This window comes from Oryx dammah, unplaced genomic scaffold (assembly GCF_014754425.2).
Source record: "Oryx dammah isolate SB20612 unplaced genomic scaffold, SCBI_Odam_1.1 HiC_scaffold_10, whole genome shotgun sequence".
In the NCBI taxonomy this organism is placed as follows: Eukaryota; Metazoa; Chordata; class Mammalia; order Artiodactyla; family Bovidae; genus Oryx; species Oryx dammah.
The window spans coordinates 15,466,408-15,491,062 of record NW_024070194.1 but is presented as its reverse complement, the minus strand read 5'-3'; the positions used below and the strand labels follow the sequence as shown (position 1 = coordinate 15,491,062).

The 24,655-nt window shown below is 45.8% G+C and overlaps 1 protein-coding gene across 2 annotated transcripts in view; it reads left to right on the top strand.

The window, feature by feature from the left end:
• Positions 1-23,436, top strand: part of DHX35 (DEAH-box helicase 35) — a 67,154-nt gene extending 43,718 nt beyond the window's left edge. Inside the window, exons 13-22 of one of the 2 annotated variants that reach the window (XM_040248328.1) lie at positions 777-901; positions 4,556-4,610; positions 7,108-7,203; positions 8,964-9,058; positions 9,698-9,775; positions 10,455-10,584; positions 14,422-14,503; positions 16,371-16,442; positions 17,725-17,836; positions 22,307-23,436. In XM_040248328.1, coding sequence (XP_040104262.1) covers positions 777-901; positions 4,556-4,610; positions 7,108-7,203; positions 8,964-9,058; positions 9,698-9,775; positions 10,455-10,584; positions 14,422-14,503; positions 16,371-16,442; positions 17,725-17,836; positions 22,307-22,351 — 890 coding nt within the window. In that variant the 3' untranslated portion in view covers positions 22,352-23,436. Of the gene's footprint in view, positions 1-776; positions 902-4,555; positions 4,611-7,107; positions 7,204-8,963; positions 9,059-9,697; positions 9,776-10,454; positions 10,585-14,421; positions 14,504-16,180; positions 16,443-17,724; positions 17,837-22,306 lie in introns of those variants that run through there. The other variant, XR_005722468.1, reaches the window with a different exon arrangement.
• The last annotated feature ends 1,219 nt before the right edge of the window (positions 23,437-24,655 follow it).

Below are 24,655 nucleotides of genomic sequence, written 5' to 3'. Positions count from 1 at the left end.
GATTTTGTCTATAATCCTTCTCTAAATGATCCATAGACTTTCTGAATATACACAAAAAGGCCTTAATCTCTTCCTCCCTGTTTTTTTCCCTCACCCTTTTAATCTAGCTTCTTTATAAAGGCTTCCCAGAGTCTCTTTCCCTCCCTCCCCCCTCTCTGGCCCCTCCCATCTTGGCCTCCTGAACCTTGTGGTGCCTTTTCCTGTTTGAGGTCACCTTTTGTTCCTGATGGTGTGTGTAAGCATTCATTAATCCGTTTGGGGCAGCATTGGATTCTGGGAGTGACGTATGTGCCTGGCTTGATTTTAAAAGTTGGACAGTTTTGGGTCTTTATGAGATTTGGTCATTTTTTAATATTTTAGAGATATTTTGATTATATTCTTGTTTTATTTGGTAATTTGCCCTGAAATTGTTCTTTGCTTTTATGTGTAGTCCTTGGCTCCTTGGCTCCATCCCTAGCAGAGGGAATGGAAACAGGACACCCCCAGTAACAGTTGTTGCTTTGTTTTAATGTTTTGCTAACAAGAATCACATTGTAAAAAGCATTCTAAAGTGAAAAGACATACTTTTATAAAGACATACTATTAAAATATATTTATCTAAAGTTGAAAAAAAGGGTTTTTCCTAAATAAGAAGCAACGTTCTATTACAGTATCATATGAGTCTGAGCCCAGACTCCTAGAGCCCCTTGTTAAAGTGAGAGAAGTGTTTCTTTGGCAGAATGATCACATTTGATTGTGACAGTTGATCCCAAACAGTTCTGATTTCCTATCCCCAGAGGAAGCCTTTGACCAGCTGCCTCAGTCCACTGTCCCTGAGATGCAGCGGAGCAACCTGGCCCCCGTCATCCTGCAGCTGAAGGCACTGGGGATCGACAACGTCCTCAGGTTCCACTTCATGTCGGTAAGTCCTGCCTTCCATCTGCAGCCGTCGGGAGACTGGAATGCTCCCCGGGGAGTGCTGACATCGGTAGAGAGTGTGCTACCTTTCTGGTGTTTTTCGGTTAGCCGCGGGAATCGTGTGCAGGGTCCGGGGGAGAACAGCCAGACAAGGGTGACAACTTCTGTTCTTGTCTGTTGGGGGAGAGAGAGTAAGTGGAGCAATGACAGGTCTGTGCCCTGTGCTCTGAGAGACACAGGAAAGGCCTGCAGCCCAGTTAAGTCATGTCTGAGGCGAGACCTGAAACCCAAGTGGGATTTTAGCGAGTCGGGAGGGGTGGAGTGATCCAGGAGTGTGTCGGCATGATAAACAAGTGTCCCGATTGGGGAAGCCAGGAGGGCTGTGGTGGAGCTACAGGGAAAGTCCCTACAGCTGATTGCATTTCTGATTATTTCCAGGAGTGGGTTTATTGGGTCAAAGGCCATAATCATTTCGTAGGTCCTCGATACATGGCCAAATTCCTTTACAGGTAAAAGCTTGAGTAGTGCGTGCATGCCTGACTCACTGGCCACCCATCCTGCCGTGTTATCTTCTTTTAGAGTTTTTCTAATTTGGTTGGTGGGAGGAAGAAGGAAAAATATTATCTCTTAAATTTTTTGATTTCTCATAAGGTTAAAAAAATTATCAGTTCAGTCGCTCAGTTGTGTCTGACTCTGCAACCCCATGAGCTGCAGCACGCCAGGCCTCCCTGCCCATCACCAACTCCAGGAGCTTACTCAGACTCATGTCCATTGAGTCGGTGATGCCATCCAACCATCTCATCCTCTGTTGTTCCCTTCTCCTCCTGCCCTCAATCTTTCCCAGCATTGGGGTCTTTTCAAATGAGTCAACTCTTCGCATGAGGTGGCCAAAGTATTGGAATTTCAGCTTTAGCATCAATCCTTCCAATGAACACCCAGGACTAATCTCCTTTAGGATGGACTGGTTGGATCTCCTTGCAGTCCAAGGGACTCTCGAGTCTTCTCCAACACCACAGTTCAAAAGCATCAATTCTTCTACGCTCAGCTTTCTTTATAGTCCAACTCTCACTTCCATACATGAGCACTGGAAAATTATCAGCCACTTTATATTTCTTCTGAATTAAACTATTCTAGTGTTTATTAGTGATTTTTAAGAGTCCTCTAAAGACTTAACTGGTAAAAAACTATTAACCTTTGTCTATAGTATTTCTTGTAAATAGTTCTTCTAGTTGTTTGTATTTTATTGTTTATTTAGCTATGTGCAGCCACTGTAAACATTTCCACAGCAATATCTTTCTACCTTTGCCTCTATGATTTTCTTCCTTGTGCTTGTGAAGCACTTCCCCATATCTCAGTCACTTAATAAATACTCATGTTTTCTTCTTGAATTTTTATGACTTGAAAACTATTTTTTTGACTCTCTATTCTATCCCAACCTTGTTGATGTGTGTAACTAGGCTAGATTCCTGGATGATAAAGTCCCTGATGTTGCATGAACAGCGCAGATAGTAACCAACATTAGAATATGTTTAACTTCTTTAGGGGAAAGAAATGCAAATTGAAATAGCTGTTCCACTCTGCATTAATTGAATGATCAAACATAAAGAAAAATCATAAAGTCCAGCTGACACAGCTTGGGGGAAACAGTTTTGTATTCTGTTTCAGTCCTCATGGAGGGCTTTCTGACATTATGAGCTGTAGCAATGCCTGGTATTTCTTCTTGGGAAATTTTCTCCTGAAAATAATTCAAAAGAAACAAATAACTTATATGTAGGATAATGATTATAGTATCATTTTATATTAAATTTTAAAATATAATAATAAAAATCATACACTTTTGGACAGCTGAGAAATGAAGGAAATACATATAAAAACATCTTCATATATTCCCTTCTGGTTATCTTCCCCTGAAATTGTGGGGTTTTTTTTTGATTGAAATCACAGGATGCATATAATTTTACATATTTAGCAGTGATAATTACAGTAGCAAAGAACTGAAAACCACTCAGTTGCCCAGTAGCAAGAAAGGTGCTCATTTCATAGTGTACGACCTTGTTGGAATAGCATGCAGCTGTCCCAGGGTCATCGCTGTGAAGTGGCCGTGAGTACAGGAAGCAGTGGGAACAGAACATCAGGCAGTGAGAAAAGCAAACTGAAAGTGTACACACACAGTCATTCGAGCTGCATTAAAGCTGTTTTTATGTGATCCAGTCAGATGAGGCCATAGAGAAACACTAGCAAGTGTGTGTTGAGGTGAAAATCTCCTGGATGTGACTAGGGGAGGAGGGGGTAAAGGTGTGGGCTTTTGGATTGATGATGAATCCCAAGAGCAGAATTCATCAGGCCTGGTGATTGACTGCAAACAGGGCCAAGGATTAAAAAGAGTCCAAGAGGGCCTGTCTGTTTTGTTCTGTAATTATTCAGAACCTCATTCAGCGGTCGGTCTCTCCCTGTTACTCATGTAATCTCGGTGTAAAGAAAGTGGTCAAGTCCCCTTTTAGGGGCTTGCTGTGTGTTTCCTCTTCGTAGGGGAGGATGTCGTGGGCACTGAGGAAGGACCAGTGAATCAATTATGTGATTTAGTCCGCAGTGATTTGTTGAAGCCCTGGTGTGTCGTGAGTCAGGTCTAGTTCCTGCCCTCGTCACTGCGTGCCTGCAGTCAGCACAGCTTGCAGAAGTATACCTTTGTTCCTTGGCAGTCCAGTGGGTGTGAAGTGAAGTTGCTCAGTCGTGTGCGACTCTTTGCGATTCCATGGACTCTAGCTTACCAGGCTCCTCTGTCCATGGGATTTTCCAGGCAAGAGTACTGGAGTGGGGTGCCATTTCCTTCTCCAAGTGGGTGTGGCAGAGTGGAAAAAACGAGACCCGAGTTCTGTCTCTGGCTTTGCCACCAGTGGCCTCTAGGATCTTGTTCAAATGTCTTTTACATTTTGTTACTCACTTTCTTCACCTGCCAAAGTATATATTTAAAATACATTTGTTGTGAATGCATTTAGAAAAAAAAAGTTAAGCAATTTGCAAAAGGACTGTAATTTTATTATGTGGCTTATGGATGAAATAGTTTAGGAGATAGTAGTGATGGTTTGCACACAGTAGTAGATGTTCAGTAAAGGTTTGTGGAAAGAAAGAAGACAGTGAGGATCCAGGAACTCAGACTGAAAGTCACAGTATCAGCTTTGTTAAACTTCAGATTGTCTAGCATTCTCTCTTTATTTCCAGAAGTTCAAATTCAACTGATGTCAGTTAGTCCCTGTAGGGAGGGCCTGGGGCAGAGCTCTGGGAGATACAAAGATGAATCATCCGTCAATACTGCAGTATCATGAGGCTTCTTAGAAGGTTGAGACATGAAGTAAAAATTACAAATGTTTGATTAGAGTTTAGGGAAAGCAAGAAGGTAGTTGAAGGTAAGGACCCATCTCTTCTGATGGGAGTGAAGCATGAGGGAAAGCTTCAGAGGAAATGTTTAATCAAGCTGAGATTGAAGACCAAGGAGTAGAAGGGTGCCGAGAGGGAGAGGAAGGACATCTCCAGAGTAGAACTGTGGAGGCTGGGAAGTCTGGGGCGTGTTAAGCGAAGAGTGGGTTTGAGCAGGAAACAGTCGCCTTGTTATGGCTGGTACCTGATGAAATTAACTTGGGGCGGTTTATGTTTCTTACAGCCACCTCCAGCGCAGTCGATGGTTCAAGCCTTGGAGTTACTCTATGCTCTGGGAGGTACGTCTGTCTCTTACTCTGTGTTCTTACATATTTATTAATATGAGATGTTAGCTTGTATTCACTCTAGGGCTCTTGGTATCTTCAAGAATGGACTTGGTTCTTCCCATATATATGATGCTTTCAGTGACATGCAAGCTTACTGAAATAAGGTGGGACCATGATTGATCCCTCGGTCGGGAAGATCCCCTGGAGGAGGGCATGGCAACTCACTCCAGTATTCTTGCCTGGAAAATCCCGTGGACAGAGGAGGCTGGCAGGCTACAGTCCATGGGGTTGCGAAGAGTCAAACACAACTGAGCAACTAACACTTTACTTTCACTTTACGCTTGGATCATGAAATCCAGTCATGATAGTGAATTTATGAAGCATGTCGATACATCAAAAGTTTTTAATAACCATCGCTACAGCTATACTTCCTAAGAGACACCTGGAAGATTCTTTTACCAATATTTCAGCTGTCACCCCTCTGGGCCTTATTCTCTGTCCCTGACTCCATTCTGAAACTGGCTCAGAGTTCTCTCCCTAAACCCCCTTCCTTCCACTCCTAGAGTTTCCGTGGAGGATTGAGTAGAATACTGGCCTATGATATTGTTGGGACAAGGAGACACCATGTTATAGAGGAACTCTTATTCTCTTATTGTTTGAAAATGTGGTATTTATCTTAAAATAGAGAAAATTGTAGCCTAAATTCACCTCTTTTGGAAGTGTCTTTTCTGTGAAGATTGCCTCCAATGAAAATAATATCCAGTTTGGTATTTCAGTGGAGGTTTTGTTCCTTAAGTTTTTTTTTTTTTTAGTTCTGAAGATCTTTATTGAGGTATAATTCATACACAGTGTAATTCACCCATTTAAAATGTGCTATTCAAGTTAGCCCCAAATGATGATTTTGTTCAGTCACTAAGTCAGGTCAGACTCTTTGCGGCCCCATGGACTATGACACACCAAACTCCCCTGTCCTTCACTGTCTCCTGGAGTTTGCTGAAATTCATGTCCATTGAGTCAGTGATGCTATTTAACCATCTTATCCTTTGTCAGCCCCTTCTGTTCCTGCCCTCAGTCTTTGCCAGCATCAGGGTCTTTCCTAAGAGTTGACTCTTTCCATCAGGTGGTCAAATTTTGGAGCTTCAGTTTCAGCATCAGTCCTTCTGATGAATATTCAGGTTTGATTTCCTTTAGAATTGACTGGTTTGATCTCCTTACTGTCCAAGGGACTCAAGAGTCTTCACCAGCACCACAGTTTGAAAGCATCAGTTCTTTGGCACTCAGCCTTCTTTATGGTCCAACTCTCACATCCATACAGGACTACTGGAAAAACCACAGCCTTGACTATACAGACCTTTGTCATCAAAGTGATGTCTACTTTGTAATACGCTGTCTAGGTTTGTCATAGCTTTTCTTCCAGGGGGCAAGCGCCTTTTAATTTCATGGTTGCAGTCACGGTCCACAGTGATTTTAGAACCCAGGAAAGTAAATCTGTTACTGTTTCTGTTTTTCCCCTATCTATTTGCCATAAATGATGGGGAAAAAATGGAATTTTCCATAGTTTTTTGTGATCCACACAGTCACAGGCTTTTGCGTGGTCAGTGAAGCAGAAATGAATGTTATTTCTGGAATTCCCTTGCTTTCTCTGGACCCAGTGAATGTTAGCAATTTGATCTCCGCTTCCTCTGCCTTTTCTAAACCCAGCTTGTACATCTGAAAGTTCGTGATTCACACACTGCTGGAACCTAGCTAGGAGGATTTTGAGCATTACCTTGCTAGCGTGGGAAGTGAGTGCAGAAGTCCAGAGGTGATGCAGAGAGAACAGCAGGAGAGGTGGCAGAGAAGCCAGACAGTGTGGGTCGTGGAAGCTGGGGAAGAGTATTTCCAAGGAGCTGTAGTTAGCAGGCTCGAAGGCTGCTGGGGCCCCTAGGGAAAGTGCCCTCTGTGTTTGGCACCATCTGGTTGTGGGTTGGGCCCTTGAAGAGGGCAGTTTCTGGGGAGAAGTAGAACCAAAAGAGGATGGGAGCTGGAGGCGGCTCTGGGGCCATTTCCTCATACTTAGGTCTTTGCATAGAGGCCATTGTTGTTTAGTCCCTAAGATATGTCCCAACTCTTTGCGACCCCATTAACTGCAGCCCACCAGGCTCCTCTGTCCATGGGATTTCCCAGGCAAGAATACTGGAGTGGGTTGCCATTTCGTCCTCCCTCCAAGGGATCTTCCCGACCCAGGGATCAAACCCGTATCTCCTGCATTGACGGTGGATTCTTTACCACTGAGCCACCAGGGAAGCCCATAGAGGCCATTAGAATTAATTTTTCAAAATTGAGTATTCAAGAGCTCCGAGGAAATCTTTTCTTTTTCTACTGTAACAGCAATCAGATTGAAGCTGGTAGTGTATGATTCATCTCCTGGATACACCTTTGCTAGCATGTATTATCTTTTATTCTCCCAACAACTGTACATCTTCCAACACTGGTACATGCCTTCTGCCTTTTGTTGTTCTTATGGCAGGTCTGGACAAAGACTGTCGCCTAACTGAACCGCTTGGCATGAGAATAGCAGAGTTTCCTTTGAATCCCATGTTTGCAAAAATGCTGCTTGAATCAGGTAGGTGGAGACCAGCAGTTCTCATTGATTTTATATTGTCCGGAAAGGTGTTTCTCAAATTCTGTGTACCTTGGGGGAGAGGGCACACTGTAGCATGTGTCAGCATTTTTTTTAAGCACTGAAGAAGTTTTCATCTAAAGATGTCTGCTTTGGGGCATGTTGTTAACTTGTGATTCAAGGTCCATCATCATTAATTCAGGAAACACTTTTGTTTGTTTCCTGTGGGTCTGACACCTGAGTTTTTGTACAAATTTGTGGTGAAAAATACACAACATAAAACTTAACCATTTTACTCATTTTAAATACAATTAAAAATGTTAAAATGGACAGTTCTGCAGCATTAAGTACTTTCACATTGTTGTCCAACCACCACCACCATCCATCTCCAGAATGTTTTCATTTTTGTCAAACCGGAACTCTAACCATTAAACACTTAACTCCCATTCTCCCCTCCCCCAACCCCTGACAACCACTGTTCTACTTCCTGTGTCTATGAACTTGACTATTCTAAGAACCTCATATAAGTGGAGTCATACAATATTTGTCTTTTTGTGACTGATTTTTTCAGTTGGTACAATATCTTCATGGTTCCTGTTGTATCATGTGTCAGGATTTTTTTTAAGGCTGAGTAATATTCCATTGTACAAATAGACCATTCGCCTGTTGGCGGATTCCTAGGGAGCTGCCTCCCTTTGGCTATTGTGAGTAATGCTGCTCTGAACACAGGTGTACAAGTATGTGTTTGCGTCCCTGCTTTCACTTCTTTGAGGTCTAATACTTAGGGTGGAATCGCTTGCTCAGCAATTCTGTGTTTAGGTTTTTGAGGAATCATCATAGCGTCTTCCACTTTGTATTTGCAGCTACACCACTTTGTATTTGCACTACCAATGGGCAAGAGTCCCAACTTCTCTGATGCTTTCAGATTTTTATGAGAATATGAGTTAAGGGATCAAGGTGTAGAGCCTCAAGATACTCTCATATTTAGAAGTCAAAATCCTCTGGAGACTAGAGAGACTGCACTCGCCACCCCCAACAGCCCAGAGAAGGGAAATACTAGTTCTGTCTTGCTTTGGTCTAACTTTATATTCACTGGCAGTCAACAAAGCTGTGTTTCAGATTAAGCATGGTGAAAGTTAGCGATAGTTGTGTCTTGGAGCTACCAGGCTTGCATTGAGAAGCAGGAAAGATCATTTGTGAGGCTGGAAGCTGTGGGGAAGCATGCAGGGCAGTTCACTCCATCTGATGCCCTGGAGGGCTGGTTGCTACAGACTCTGCCCAGGTGCCAGCAGCTGCGGCCCACTGCGTGCTTCCCTGGTCTAGGTATGCCTCAGCCTTGCCTAGTGAAGTGAGCCCTGTTGAGAGGGAGGCCACCTCATAATAAGATCCCAGAGCAGAGGGACACAGCCCACATGTTCCCCGCCCCCTCTCCATCTTAGGCTTTCTGCCAGGATTCCAGGTGTCCACCTGGAGGAGGGAGCAGGTGTGGAGCTGACCTACCCTAGTTGAGTCTCATGGCAGAGTCCCTCGGTGTGACCGCTGCAGAATGGAGTCCTTCCAGGCCTCCTTTCATCTGGACCATGTATACAGAGCATCCTGTTTGGCAGGGTGAAGTGTTTATATGTTGTAAGATTTTAAAATGAAGCTATGTAGAAATAGATGATCTTGGTTTATAGTGTGCTGCAAGGCAAACTTCAGAGAACATCTTTTTCTTCTTGTGACACATGATATGTTTGAAATCAAACATGTGTTTTGTTTTATAGGGAATTTTGGCTGTTCTCAGGAAATTCTAAGCATTGCCGCCATGATGCAGATCCAGAATGTCTTTGTGGTCCCCTCGAACCAGAAGTCTCAGGCTGTAAGTCTGGCTTTTTTCCCAAGCTGTTCATACGAGTCTTGCTCACTTTGGGCTTTCCTTTGTTAAAATCGCCCAGGGACTGCTGGTGACAGAGCAGCTTCAGTTTGGAGTGTTTATTTTACTGTGTGCCTGACATTGTGCCCAAATTTTTCCTGCATCATGTCATTTTATCTTCGGTATGAACTTGGGAGGGAGGTATTACTGTCACCAATTTTGGAGATCGAGGCACAGAAAAGCTCGGTAACTTACGGTTGCTCAGCCTGAATTGGTGGAGTTGCCTTTCACGGTCCAAATCTTAACCATTGTCCTACTGACGTTTCAAAAGTAAGGGAGGTTGTTTTCAAGGCTGCTCTGGGGGCAACTTTGGTGGGCTCATTAGGGATGCCAGGAGTTCCTGCCTGGGCACAGCAGGCCTGGCACAGCCAAGCTGCTGACAGGGCCCTCCCAGCCCAGGCATTCGTGATGAGTAGATGGGTGAATGCTGGAAAGACTGTGAAGGAAAAGTTATGATATTGATGTACACTTGAAATTAAGACAGTGTTGTAAATGAATTATACTGAGCTATTCATCGTGTAATGTTACCTCCAGGACAAGAGGCTCACAGGAGTCAGCTTCTAAACATTGCCTTATTCTTTCCAGATTCGAGTGCACCGAAAATTTGCCGTGGAGGAGGGTGACCATCTTACCATGCTCAATGTGTATGAAGCATTTATCAAAGTAAGCGCAGCTGCCACTAAAAGGCCCCTCCACGCTCCCGTCCATTGGAGGTAGCCTGTTGTTGTTCAGTCGCCCATTCGTGTCCAGCCTTTTGAGACCCCATGGACTGCAGCACACCAGGCTTTCCTGTCCTTTACTATCTCCTGCAGTGCAGTTTGCTCAAATTGATGTCCATTGAGTTGGTGATGCTATGTAACCATCTCATCCTCTGCTACCCCTTTCTTCTTTTGCCCTTGGTCTTTCACAGCATCAGGGTCTTTTCCAGTGAATTGGCTCTTTGTATCAGGTGGCCAAAGTATTGGGCTTACGCATCAGTACCAGACCTTCTTGTACTTGCCTGTTGTCAAGTAAAGTGATAACCTTGAGCTGCCAGAGAGGGAAGGTTGATTTACAAAGAGCCGCAGGGAAGGGGTTCTGTCTGATAGTTTGCCACTCTCATGGAGATACTTAAGACTCTGCTTATTGTTTAGCACAAGAGAGTGAGATCAGACAGCAGTCAGATGGTGAGCAGGGTGATCAGCATCTGTTTAGAGAGATGGGCCCCAAAGGGCTCGCAATGACTTGAAGATCTTGTCCCATTAAGTAAGCTAAAGGGGGCAAAGAGTTGAGTGACGTCCACCACGCAGCCTCAGGCGAGACTTGTCCTGTCTCACTCTCCCTCTGTGTGCGTTGTCTGCAGCACAACAAGAACTCCCAGTGGTGTCAGGAGCACTTCCTAAACTACAAGGGTCTCGTCAGAGCTGCGACAGTGAGGGAGCAGTTGAAAAAGCTTCTCGTCAAGTTTCAAGTGCCCAAGAAATCTAGTGAAGGTAAGAATAAACTGCCGCTGCTCATGACGCTCCTCTCTCTGCCCTGTGGAGTTGCATTCTTGGCGTTCTCAGGCCGGGCAGTGTGAGGCAACACAGTATACTCTGGACCTACACTGGGCTCACATTTTGAATTGCCTGGGTTGGTGAAAAGCTGTATGTGAAGGGAGCATATTCCCCCCTGCCAAGGAGTTCTGTTTTTATTTCCAAGGGCTATTCTTATTTAAAAAAAATTTTTAACAACCCTGACAACACTTATGAATCATTAACATTCTTCACCTCATTGTACATCATGTGGTTAATTTTCCCATGTAGGCTTTGCAAGAAAAATGACTTTCGTGGATAACATTTATGGCCATTCCGTATAAACTGCCTTTTATTTTCAGCTACAGGTGTTACTAAAGCACATACTGTGTGTTTAGCCTAGACAGTCGCCGGGTGAGTCGGAAGTGCTGTGTAAGGCACAGTTCCTGGCCTCTGGCAGTGACAGTGACTCCTGTTAGTTGCGGACACACTCGGTTACACCACGGGGGTTTTACTTAATACTCTCTCACTTACTCTGCTACTCCAAGGAGTAGGTGATGTTATCCTTATTTTACAGAGGAGTTGTAAGGTCCCAGGGAGAAGTTAATTTAAGTTTGGAACAGCACAGCTGGTAACTAGCAAAGATGAGCCTGTGTAGCACAAACGCATGCTTTCAAGGGGGTGGTGTGTCTGCTTAGCCAGTCAGCAGTTGTCTTTTGAACACTTCCTGTGTGCCAGGCCCTTGGCAACACTCTTGGCACCACTAGCTCTTGCTAACCTAGCTGCACCCGTTACAGGCCCAGCAGGGCTGTGTCTTCATACATGAGCTCATTTAGTGCTCACAGAGCTCCAGCGAAACATGCGCTGCTGTGGTCCCCATTCTTCAGATGAGAAAAGTGGGCTGAGAGGCAGGGAGTGACGTGTCCCACGGAGGTCGCACAGTGAGTGTACAGTGGCCTCAGAGCTCAGGCAGTTTCATTCCAGAGCTTTATGTTGCTTTTGTATTAAGGGAAACTAATTACATGATGACAAAGACGCAGTTCTTACTGTTGAAACAGTGCAGTGACAAGAGAGATTTCTACAGAGACACAAAGTCCTGCAGATGAGATTGTCAGTTGTCTTAGAAACTACAGGAATAGATGTTTGAGTGCTCATGGGGTACAGTGATGGGGATTGTAGTAGGAATGCAGGCAAGATGGAATCCTGGGATCGGGGGCCACTGAGAGGGCTCACAGCGGGCCTTGAGTGGTGGTGGAAGTCCAGTTGAGCAGACTGGTTGGATTAGAAACCAGTGGCAAAAGGCTCACTAGGCAAGGAGGACTATGGAGACAAGTGCAGGCAGAAAGGAGCTTATCAGATGCTCAGAGGGTGTTGACGGATGACCACGCTTCTAAGAGAGGGAAGCACTGAGCCGGGGTGACTGGGTAAAGTATCATTAGTACAGACAGGAAGCTCACAGAGGCAGCTAAAGGGAGAAGCTGATCGAGGGCCTGTCTCCCAGGAGATGGAGCGCAGCCACACATCTGCATCTTTGTTTCTTAACCTGTTTTTCATTGTCAACTTGAAACAGCAGAAATGTGTCTTGGAGGCTCCAAAGGAAGAGCTCCAATTCTTTAGGCCTCAGTGAAGAAAGAATTTAGAAAACACAAAGTAACAGATAAGAAGCAATTGATTAGAATAGGATGCTTGTGAGGCTTACAAGGGGGAGGGCAAGAAGGTGCCATACGGAGAACTTAGTGGGCTGCAGCTTTATAATTGAAGGGAAATTGGGGGAGGGGAAAAAGACCACCTTCTTCCTCATTCTTGAGTGGACATCAAGCTTCCATCTTCAGCTCCTCCTCCACATCAGGCCAGGGAGCTTTCGTGTCCCTACATGGTCAAACTGGGACCATGGTGCAGTGAAAATGAGCAAAAAGATGGTAACGTAGACTAAGATGTGGTAAATCAGTGCAGGTTTCAGCATAACGCCACCTTTCCTCATGTTTTCGTTTTTAGCATGGGCAGAGCGGCGGGACCTCGGAATCATCAGCTTCCTGAGCTCACTGAGGGTGTGGGGTCTCACGCCGTCCTTGTTTCGGTGCTTTCGAGCATGTCTCCCGAGTCTATTGCATGGTTTTGTTTTGAATCGAGCCTGCTGGAGTTTGTGGTTAAGCAAACCTGCTTTCTTGAATGATCATTAACTTAAATCTCCTCTACTTTTTCACCACTTACAGTTCCCTAGTGGGATTAACTGTTTATCACCTGCTTTGTCCCTTCACTCTGTCCCTATCAAACCCCTCGCCCAGGAGAAGAGTTACATTGAATTTGAATTCTTTTTACCAAGAGAAATTCAGTACTAAGTGATAAGATTTTGTAAGGTAGGGTTGAGCTCTGGAGGGCCATAATCCTTGTAATATTTAAGATTTCCCACTATCCTACCTTAAGGAGGACAGTTTTTACCCCTTGGAAATGATCTCATTTTGGTAACAATGCACATTCTACATGGATACTTCTTTTGGGCAAGTGGAGAGAAGGAGCTGAGTCTAGGATCAGATTGTGTTTGGGAATGTATATTTGAGATTTTTTTTTTCAGTTCTGTGCTGAAGAACAATAGAGAAAATTATGGAAATGCAATCAACTACATGCAGATTTAAAAGTTCTCTGCAAAAGGGAGGAAATATATGTATCCTTGTGGGTGATTGATATTGACAGCAGAAACCAACACAGCATTGTAAAGTAATTATCCTCCAATTAAAAAAAAACTAGATGTTAAAGAAAACAGTGAAAAAATACTTTCAGCAGATATAAGGGATAAAAAAATTAAAGCTTTATTATAGAATGAATTTATTTAACATATTAAGAAGAAAAAATAACCTAATTTCCAAGTTGATAAATGGCCAAAAGAATGGAATGGAAAATTCACAAAAGAAGAAATACAGTAATAATAATCAAATAAGTGTAGAGTTAAAGAAGGGGTACTTTTGTGCCAGAACATTGCTGGTAAGAATGCAGTGAAACTGACATTCTCATACACTGTTGATGGCTTTGTAAATTATACCACTTTTTGGTAACTTATCTACCAACATACTATGTTTTGTTGGATCTAAGACATGATTAAGACCTACCATTATTTTATGTGTCATTAAGAAAGAAAAAATGTTGCCAATTATAATTATAAAATGCTATCCTGATTTCAGTGAGTTAAAGTGTAAAAAAGAGTAAATCTTAGAATTGATGAAATATCGTGTGTCATAAGCCATATGGATGGCATTATCGTTTTTGCAGAATAATTTGGATATATCAAGTAGAAATCATCTAAAATGAGCAGGCTTTATCCTTGGAAGATGTTTACTACAGCAACACAGATGCCAGTTAAACTGAGATGTTTGAAAATTTTGAAGAATTACAAACTAACTATAATCACAGAAATCATGTTGTAGTGTTAACGTCCCAGGTTGTGTCTTAGGGAAGGAACATCATTCCTGCAAAATGCTCTCCTAAAGAGGAGCTCCAGGGTCACTGGCCAGCCTGTGGAGTGCTCTGTAGGTTCTGGTGCCCAGCCTTGGTCTGGTCCTCTGTGGCTGGGGGTGTGGGGATTGCAGGCGGTGGGGGGTCCCAGGTTAAGGGAACAGTCTGACATGTTTCCATCAGCAGCTGTTGTGGAGGGTGGGGACCTCTATAGATGGTGCCAGGGCAGGCATCTGGCACTGGGAATCATGGGGCTGAACCCGTTCAAGAGTTGGTTTCAAGGCGGATCAAGGCAGCCTGGGGTGGGCCTCACAGCACAGAGCATAGGGCGGGTGAGGTCTCATCTCATCCATCCCTCTGTTTGTATAGGTGATCCAGATCCAGTTCTGAGGTGCATCGTTTCCGGATTCTTTGCAAATGCCGCGAGGTTTCATTCTACTGGAGCTTATAGGTAACATGATACTTTGTGAAGTCATTTGTGAAGTCACTTAAGTCATTAAAATCTTAAAAATAAACCAAACCCAACAGCAAGCTGACATGCAGAGAAAGCAGAGAAATTAAATCATTTTTCTTTATTTGCACCTTGCCTCCTTCTAAAGATGCATTGAGGTTAGCTGTACAGATTTAAGCAAAATGTCTTAACTTTGTGGAAATGATTCTCGAATGTTCAGCCCATCCACGTGTTGTAGGAGGATGATAGTTACAAGTCTGAAAGTGAAAGTCGCTCAGTCATGTCTGACTCTTTGCGACCCCATGGACTATACAGTTCATGGAATTCTCCAGGCCAGAATACTGGAGTGGGTAGCCTTTCCCTTCTCCAGGGGATCTTGGCAACCCAGGGATGGAACCTAGGTCTCCCGCATTATGTGCGGATTCTTTACCAGCTGAGCCACCAGGGAAGTCCCTTCTTTAATAAGGGAGTGCTCAAAAGGCTCTCTCCCTAACTTTGGGTTTCCTCCCTAGACTATCGTTAGCTTTTTCCCCTCAGAACATATTATAGTCCTGTGATCCTGAAGTCACCGTGGTGTCCCATTCTAGACACTGGGCTCTGTTTTTTTTTTTTTTTTTAAGGTTTTTATTTTCTATTGGGGTATAACCAATTAACAATGTTTTGTTAGTTTCAGATGAACACCTTAGGGGACTCAGGCATACATATGCAGGTTCCCATTCTTCCCCAAACTCCTCCCACTAGGCTTTGTTAATGAGCCCAGAATTGCATTGAGCTTCTTTGTTTTTTTGGCAGCCAGGTCTCCTTCATCTAGTATTTGGTTGCTGACTGGGCCTCAGGATAGCACTTTACATTTGTTTCTAGTATGTTCTATTTGTCACCCCAGGCCAGGTGTTCCAGCCTATCAGTGTCACGGTTCTGTTGCCCATCGTACATACTCCCCTCCCAGCTCCCAGCACTGAGCTGTTCTGTCCGAGGCAGCCCTGGACAGGCTGTGATCTTCTCCAGTGAGAACCGTCATTTCGTTGTCATTCTGATTACCCCGCTCTCTTCAAGAGTATTAATGAGCAGTTCCCACTAGCATTCACAAAAGTCTTTCACCAGTATCCTCAATAGAAATACAGGCTACACAACAGGCTTCATGGTGGTCAGTCCCTTTGGGACAAAGTTCAGTGTCGGTCACCTGATAAGACAGCCAGCACCCCAGGCAGTGGCTTTATGCCAGCGCTGGAGATGCGCTCGGTCATGGCCTTGAAGCACTTTCCTGACACATTCCTGGCACCTGCAGAAGTGCTCTGTAATTATGGTTTGAGCAGCAGTATTCTGATCTGTTAATCTTCTCTCATGAGCTGATCTCACCAATAGTTGTGTGTGCTGTAAATATTTTTTTGAATTAAATTGAATCAAATCTGAGTTGGCATTTGAAATATTATCTCAGAGAAGTGGATAGTCCAATATTAAGCTTTCTTTCCCCCCCATTTATAATTATCTCTTCCATACTCTTTACTGTTTAACCTTGTTAATAGAAAAGTTCATAGAAGTAATTGTATATATTATTTCTGTCCTCAAGGAAATTTTTGATAGAGAACCTCTAGAAGATAAACATAAGCAGAAAAATATATTTCTCAGGTTTTTTTCTTTTTGGATGTCCATGTGTTGCTTTCCTTCTCCCTTTTTTAGCATGATTTATCCTTGATTTCTGGAGTGACAGTGGGGGAAGGGTCATAAAGGGCTCGAGAGAAGATGGAGAGGATAGTTTTGTTTGTGTGAAGTACAACCTGCGTTTTTGATGAGTTTAAATGCATCTGTGGGAAGGTCTTGCTGAAAGTGTTTAAAATGTACTTGAGACAAAATTGCTCTGCTTCCCAAGGACCATCCGTGATGATCATGAATTGCACATCCACCCAGCATCGGTCCTCTATGCAGAGAAGCCGCCCCGCTGGTAAGCCCCCTCCTGCCCCTCTGCTTTGTCAGTGCATTGAAGGCAAGGCCTCATTCTGGTTCATCTCTGGGTCCCCAAAGCCTAGAGTCCAGGTGTCCAGTACACGGTTGCTGACTCTGTTCTACAAAGAATTTCTACTCTGTCCAGGATCCCTTTAAGTCAGTGGTCTTATTCCTCTGCCTGCTGATCCCTTCAGCAGACATTCGTGTTCACCTACAGACTAGGCGCTCTGTCCTCACTCTTGGTACAGCTGTGCAGAGAGAGGAATCCAGGTCCCATTCCACAGCCCGACAGAGAACAGATGGACTCCGATACCTGGGGAGACAGGCTTCCCTAGAAGGATGTATTTGATAGGTGGCTGAAGGTCACACTTCCATGGGCCAGGGTGTAAGGGCTGGCTTCAGGGAGGAGATACTAATGCTTGCTGTGGAATCTGATACAGCTGCAGGGTGTGGCATGCGTGATCTTAGTTCCCCAACCAGGAAATGAAACCGTGCCCCTGCAATGAAAGTGCAGAGCCTTGAACCACCAGACTGTCGAAGTCCCTGGAAACTGATATCTGTATTAATATATGCAGTCTTAAAATCTGAGGATTTAAATTACCTTCTTGGCTTGACTTTTTGGTGTCTGTTACCTCAGCCTTAGGCAAGCTCCCCCCTCATTTGTGTGTGTGTGTGTTTTGACAGCTTTATGGAGATATTATGTAATTCACATACATACAATTTACCCACTTAACGTGTACAATCCTGTGACTTTAAATACGTTCACAGGGTTATATATCCATCACCACAATCAATCTTCTCATTAGCTCCTAAAGAAAACTGTTAGCAGTCATTACAACTGTGTGCATGTAACCCATATTCCTAGTAAGATACAGAATACTTTCATCTCTCTAGACAGTTCCCTTGTGTCCCTTTACAGTTAATTCCCAGCTCCTTTCAGAATCAGTGAGCCTTTGCTTCTATTTCTACATTTTCTAATGAAGTCATTAGACTCTGTTCAGAGTTTTGTAAATAAAAGCATAAGGAACCAGAAGGTTCAACTGAGATGTCCTGGAAATCACGTGGGACTTAGTCTCCTCTGTGAAATGGACACACTGGTACCCACCACTCAGGTCATGAAGCTTAAGTGAACAACATGAATACATTTGTCTAGTGTAGTGCCTGGCGCACAGAACAGGTGGATGCATTTTAAAAGGAAAGGGGAACCATCTCTAATTGTTGTGGTTCCGATTCTAATTATAATATATAGGAAATTAGCTCGTGATTTCTTCTTGTTTCAGGGTTATCTACAATGAAGTTATCCAAACCTCCAAGTATTACATGAGAGACGTGACCGCCATTGAGTCGTCTTGGCTGCTGGAGCTGGCTCCACACTTTTATCAGCAAGGAACGGTAGGAATGAACCGCCAAACCACCTGTTACCTGCCTCTTCATACTTTTAAATATACGTTTATTTTTCAATGTAATGTCCTAAACTTGCCTGTCCCCCAACCTCAACCCCCAGTGGTACATAGGTGAAAGGCCATTACCATAGTCTCAGATCGTTCTGGGTAAAAGCACCATACTGTGTGCTTACATGATATTTAAAATGCTCACGTGCATTTAAAAATAAATCCCTCCAGCTTACATGATAAAAAAAGGAGAATATGTCTTTTAACTCTTCCCCTCTCCCTCTACCCTTTTAAACCGTTTTCAAAGAAATTCTGTCACACTTTGGACCATGTTCACAAGAAGCAGCACCAATACTCTGATGAGGATTGCCTCACCAAATGTGTGTGCAAACTTAAACCTATTCCGTTTTAAACACTTGGTGGGGGCATTGCTGTGTATGTAGTATATACTTTTCTTCTAAGAAGGACTTGTGCATTAATTCAGCATCTTTGTCGTCTCTGATCTATTTTGTTTTTAGACTGTTTTTCTACCTCATTATGGGTCACATTTCCTGCTTCTCTTGTCTAGTAATTTTTTGTTGTGTGCTGGACATTATGGGTGGTTTGTTGTGAAGAGTTGAATTCGTTGTCTTTTCTATAAAGAATATTGGTTTTTTTCTAGTAGACAGTTCATACTGGCAGTCAGTTTAATTCTACTAAGACCTGACGTGAGTCTTTTTCGGGCAGGTGTCTAGTAGCCCTGCTCCCAAGACATGGACTTTCTGATGTCTCAACTGGATGCCTAAGATGTTCAGTGAGGCCTTTGCACTCTGGCTGCTCAGAACTCCAGTGTCTCCAGCACTGTGCAGACCTCCAGAATCTCCTCCATACCAGGTCACAACTCCCCAGTACCTGTTCTTTGCCAGCCGTAAGGAACCTTGGCCTGCACCTGTGCAGCTTAGTACTCAGAGGTTTAAGGGTGGTAGCTCTATGTTGATTTCTGGAGCTCCTCTTTTCTGATGCCCTGTTCTGTAAATGCCAGCAGGCTCAGCAGCTCTCAACTCTGATCTGTGTTTCCTCTCCCCAGCTATCCTGTTCTGTATTTAGGATTCACTTCCCTCTGACAGGGGCTCCCCTGGTGGCTCAGATGGTGAAAGAATCTGCCTGAAAGGCGGGAGACCCGGGTTCGATCTCTGGGTCGGGAAGTTCCCCTGGAGAAGGGAATGGCAACCCATTTCAGTAGTTTTGCCTGGAGAATTCCACTGAAAGAAGCACCTGGCGGACTACAGTCCATGGGGTCTCAAAGAGTTGGACATGACAAAATGTGGAGAGCCGTGCAGAGACCTGGAATGACTATAACATTCACTCATCTCGAGTGTTTCCTTTTTCTCAAGGGTTACAGTCCCGTGTTCTCTGTTACCCAGTACCTGAGAATTATCACTTCAGATATTTTGTCCAGTTTGACCATTGTTTACCACAAAAGGGAAACCAAAACCTGTTACTTCATCAAAGCTGTAGCCAGACTGCAGTGTTTTCAGGCCAAAATGTGGCTTGATTGGTGCCTTTTAAAATTGGGAGAGTCCATATTAAATATGGATTTCAAGATTCTCTTGAAAGACATGTTGAATTTGCTGAGTTTCTGAGCCTGAATTTGCAGCAGGGGCTGAGGAATGGTGCCTATTGTGAGCGACCCCCTCCAGGTCCTGCCTCCCTTGTTTATCTCACTTGCTCAACTCCTGGAAACATTGAGTTGTGATCCTATAAAGGGAAGGATCTTTTCATCCCTCCCCCTTCAGCAATGTCAAGGGAAGTTTTCATTTTAAATCTTTCAATATTAAATCTTAAACAACCAAACAAAAAAACATTTCAAACATGTATAGTTCAACTTCCTGTACCTGTATCCCCACCCAGATATGTCAGCTAAAAATGATATCAACAGCAGGGACTGATAAGAATGCAGTGTGTTTTCTTTGCTGCATTGGGCTGATAAGAGTAAACCTGAAATGAAAGACAATCTTCTTGCACCAAACCTCTCAGGTGGAACGCAGCAGACTTCAGAAGTCCAAAAGAACAATTAGAAACGCAAACTCGAGCTTAAGGAGAATGGTGCAGTTTTAAGCCCGCTTGTTAGAGTAACAAGAGGCAGGCAGTTAGAGAAGAGAGGCTCTGAAGTTGTCTCAGGTTCATTTAGACTCTGGGAGAACAGAATTAACCCAGAAGCAGAGTCATTTTCCCTTCTCACCTCAAAATGACAGTTTTTCTAGGTCAAACCCACAAAGTTAAAGAGCAGACTGCCCCAGAGTTTTGAAGAAAACGATAGTGCCAAATTTGTCTCTTTTTTCCCCGGGATGCCTGTTTTTCAGCTCATCTGCTCCACTCTGATGACTGCTTGTGATCAGAGTAATTTTAGAGAGGCTGGGCTCAGAAATCACCTAGTTCAACAACCTCATTGTACAGGCGAGGGCCCTAACCCTCTCCTACCCCAAGAAACTTGGTCCCTCCTTAACTAAGCAGTCCAAAGGCACTTCTGCTATTAACTTGTCCTAAATGGATTGATTTCTCCAAGAGCCCAGCCGCTCTTCAGTGGCTGCCTGTGCATGGCGGAGGGTCCTTGGCTGAATGCAGCGTAGTGCCCCACAGCCATGCACAGCCCACAGGTCATCCCCGGCTCTGTTCCTGGCATTGTTGGTGACTTTCCATTACCAGTGTTTTTTAAAGTGTTGCTCTTGCCCTGTTAAGAGGCCTGAAATGGTCCAGAGTCCACTTTGTTTATACACAACATTCTCTTCAGAAATGAGCACCAAAAATGGCCCCACAAGCATGATGACCTCATCCCCGTTCCTAAGCTAAGGCTGTGGGTGTCTTCCATTGGTGGGTGGGGTCATGTCAGGTGAAGTGCGCAGAGGAGAGAATTAGGAGACATTCAACAAGACCCACAGCTGGAGAGGGAGATGGGGGACCTGTCCAGAGATCTGCCTTTCAAGTCCTCAGGCTTTTTCTCCTGATTCTGAGCTATCTTTGGGATCGAGGGAGAACCCTCTTCACCAGGGCCTTTGCTGGAATCTGTATTGGACCTTTCTCGGGCATGGGCTTCCCTGGTGGCTCAGATGGTAAAGACTCCGCCTGCAATGCTGGAGAGTTGGATTCGATCCCTGGGTTGGGAAGATCCCCTGGAGACGGGATAGGTACCCACTCCAGTATTCTTGGGCTTCCCTGGGGGCTCAGACAGTAAAGAATCTGCCTGCAGTGCGGGAGCCTGGGTCTGATTCCTGGGTTGGGAAGGTCCCCTGGAGAAGGGAGTGGCTACTCACTCCAGTATGCTTGCCTGGAGAATTCCATGGATGGAGGAGCCTGGCAGGCTACTGTCCATGGGGTTGCAGAGTCAGATGTGACCGAGCGACCAATACTTTGTTCTTTCTCTTCTTGGCCATAAGTGGTTAGAAAGCGTGGCTTCCTGCAGCTCATTTATACCTGTGTCCTGCTTCCTCAGCACCCCATCCTGTCGTGCTTGAGGGGTGCTGCGCCTTCTTCTGCACCTGCACTCTTCCAGGCCCTGAGGTTTTCTCTCGGTGATGGGGGTGGCTGTCTCGAGCGCATCATAATCACGCCAAGAGGCGGGGTTTGGGCACTGAGCGTGCTGGGGCTGGCAGCCCTGCTCTGCTCACAGCTGGGGAATTGACGTCCTTCCAGTGAAGAGCCTGCTGTGTGAGGGCAGCGTGCTCAGGATGTCGCCCGGCTGTTGGATTAGAACTATCGAGAGGGCATCAGCTCTGCCTCCGTGGGGGAGCAGAGGGCCTTTATTAAAAGCTCCTGTCTACACTCCCTGCTTCAGATGTGTACTTTATGAGTAAAGCACTTTTGGCTTTACTTCCGAGTGTAAAGGATGTTTGTATCCCCCAATCCTATTATCAGATGCCCATGATTATAGTGTTAGACTTCCTGGGTTGCTTACACTGCTAGAGAGTGACATTTCTGAAAGAGAAACCAAAAAGAAAGGGTCACCAGGAAGTGTCCTGTGCTTGTGTGTCTTCCCTGCTCTTGCACAGGCGTCATGAGAGCAGGACCTTGAGCTTCTGGGGATGGCTGGCTAGGTTGGCCGACCTTTTTGTTCCCAAGGGAAAGATACCTCCCTTGACTGTTCTCAAGAAATTCTAGGAAACTCGAGGTGATCTTTGGCCTGGGCCTCTGAACAGGCCAGCTGTTGGGCTGCAGGGCTGGCAGAAGGGCTGGGGCAGAGGGTGAGCCACGTCTCACTGACAGCTGCCCTCAGAGCCCCAGGCGGCCCGACCTCGGCCTGTGCAGCTTACTGAAGTCCTGGTGCCTTTGTTGGTCCCTTGGGCTTTTCCCCTCCAAACTGTTGCCTGTGGGGCAGGGCGTTTACTGAGAAAGTGTGAACCAGGTGGAAGCTTTGATTTGATCACTTCCGGGGAATTGTGCTCAAGGCTGCTTCCTTTGACCCACCCCAGTGATGCTGTTTTCTCTTCTCTTGCAGCACCTGTCCCTAAAAGCCAAGAGGGCCAAGGTCCAGGACCAGTGAGCAGAGCTGGCGGCTGCTGCAGGGGCTGCTCAGTGTCCCCTCCTCCACGCTGTCACCCATGGCCCAGGGTGGACAAGCTGGCGTCGGCTCCTGTGGACCCTTCAGCGGCTCTGCAGTGGGCTGCAGCCCGTTCACAGCCCCCTCCCACCCGCTCCCCTCAGCATCTGCATTCCTCGCTGGGATCCAGAGGAGTCTGTGCCTGGGCGGGCGTCCTGCTGCGCAGGAGTTGGAAAGCCCGTGCTCTTGGCTCACCCAGCACCCTCCCTGGCCCAGCGTGCCCCTGTCACCAGGCATGAACTCCAGCCCAGCTTCATGGGGAGCAGGGAGGAAGGTGGGCTGCTGCAGACTGAAGCACCACATGGGGTGGGCAGGGCTTTGCTGGGCTGGCCTTGCTCTCCCTGCTGGGACCCCTCCTCTATTGACCAGTGAGGTCCTTGGCCAAGTGTGGACATGGCGCATATCTATGATGAGACCCTGGAAATGCGGTGAATTTCTGCCAGTCACCCAGGGGCATGTTTGGCGGGCACAGGGGCTCCCAAGCCAAGTAGTTTCTGTTTCCCTCTGCCCATTTTCCTGTTTGTCTGCAGTCAGGAGATTTGCAAGGATTGGCAGTCAACAGAGAGGACCCCTGTGCACAGGGCTCCTTGGCTTCACAAGCAGCTTAGCTCCCCCTCCTCGCATGGTACCATGTCCCGATGCAACTAGTGAAAGCTCGTCAGCTCGAAACCCATCCCAGATCCTCAGTAGCAGAAATTCACAACCGTTTAGAGGCTCTAAGCTTCTGTAGCTCAGGAACACACCTTGTCCGTTTGTCTTCTGTGTGTTTGCTTGGGTTCTTGTGAGAAGGCGGGGGCCCCTCCAGCAGGCACTGGTGTCATCGTCCCCGGGGCTGCTTGGCTGGGATGATGTCTGCAAGCACATAGCTTGAAAGTTTATTTTTGTACTGATCCTAGTTTGGATGTACCACTTTTGGCACCAAACGTGTATGTCATTTTTATTTCTGTTTTATAAACATGTAAATAATAGTGGTCACTTGTTAATAATAGTAAACCTTTATACTTAAAGTAAATGTAGTCCCTCCCATCCGTGGTTCTCCTGGTCTATATTTTAAGACAGTCCAATAAATTTTTACAAGCAAGCGCTTGACATCAGCTGAGAATCCAGAGACTCTGCACATAGCAACTTTGGGGTCACGTGGGCACAGGGAGCCCCATAGAGCAAGATCATGTGATCAGATGCCCTCCAGACATCGTTAGAGCAGGCATGGGATGTTGTTTATATGAAGTCCCAAAGAAGTGCCGGTTCTCACCAGTTTCTGATTGGGATCCTCGTGGAGAAAGGTCAGAAATGCTTTCATAAAGTCTGAATTTAGGACCAGGGCTGATCCTGTTGAACTTTTGTTGGGATGGGAGGAGGCAAAGGGGCAGAATCCACATCCTCTGGAGGCAAGACCACAGATCAATTCAGGAGATCAAACAACAGTCCGGGGTGCAGACTGGAGACAGCAAGGTGTCCCTGCCACCTCTGCCCATGGGTCCCATCTGTCGCCGTCTCTCTACCTCCTGGGCAGCCCCCAGCAGGGCAGGCAGGCCTCCTAGCGTTATGCCCTGTGTCACATTGCAGCCCCTCGTGTGTGGAGATAGATCACCACCATGAAAGGCCTGTAGCCGCGAAATGCCAGCCTTGGTCCCGGGGCCCCTTTACACGTCTCTGTAGGACCACGTGACCTCATCAGAGAGCTCTGACTCAGCCTGGCTGGGAGACCAGCAGGGCCCGATGGCCTGGCAGCTCCCAAGACTTTGTACCCTAGTCGTTCCACAAGAATGAGCCATCTCAAGCCCCACACAGGCACTCAGATACCATTAGTGATGTTTCCATGACTTTGCAGTGTCTTCCTTCTAAAGCCAGCTGCTTGTGTTGGATGGCGCAGGGGCGGTGTCGTCCTGAGGCCCAGGGATGGGCCCCTCTGCTCGTTCACACTCTGCGGGTTCTGTGCGGAAGCCGGTCTCCCTGACGGCTGGAGGGCGCCATCACAAGGAGGCCCCTGGGCCAGGCAGCGCTCCGGCCCGTCTCCGTCCGGTTTGCAGACACTGGCTGAGCACCCGGGCTGTGTGTGTGACACAGGAGTGGGGTGGAGATGTTCGACAGCAAGTGACTGGGTGAAGGGACCTGCAAGGAGGCAGGGGACAAGGATGATAGTGGTGAGAGAGAGAGGCCGCGGCGGTGGTTAGAAGCCAGTCATCCAGAAAAAGCGTGCTCATAACAAGACCCTTGTGAACCTGCAGAGCGTGCTCACGTTCTGCT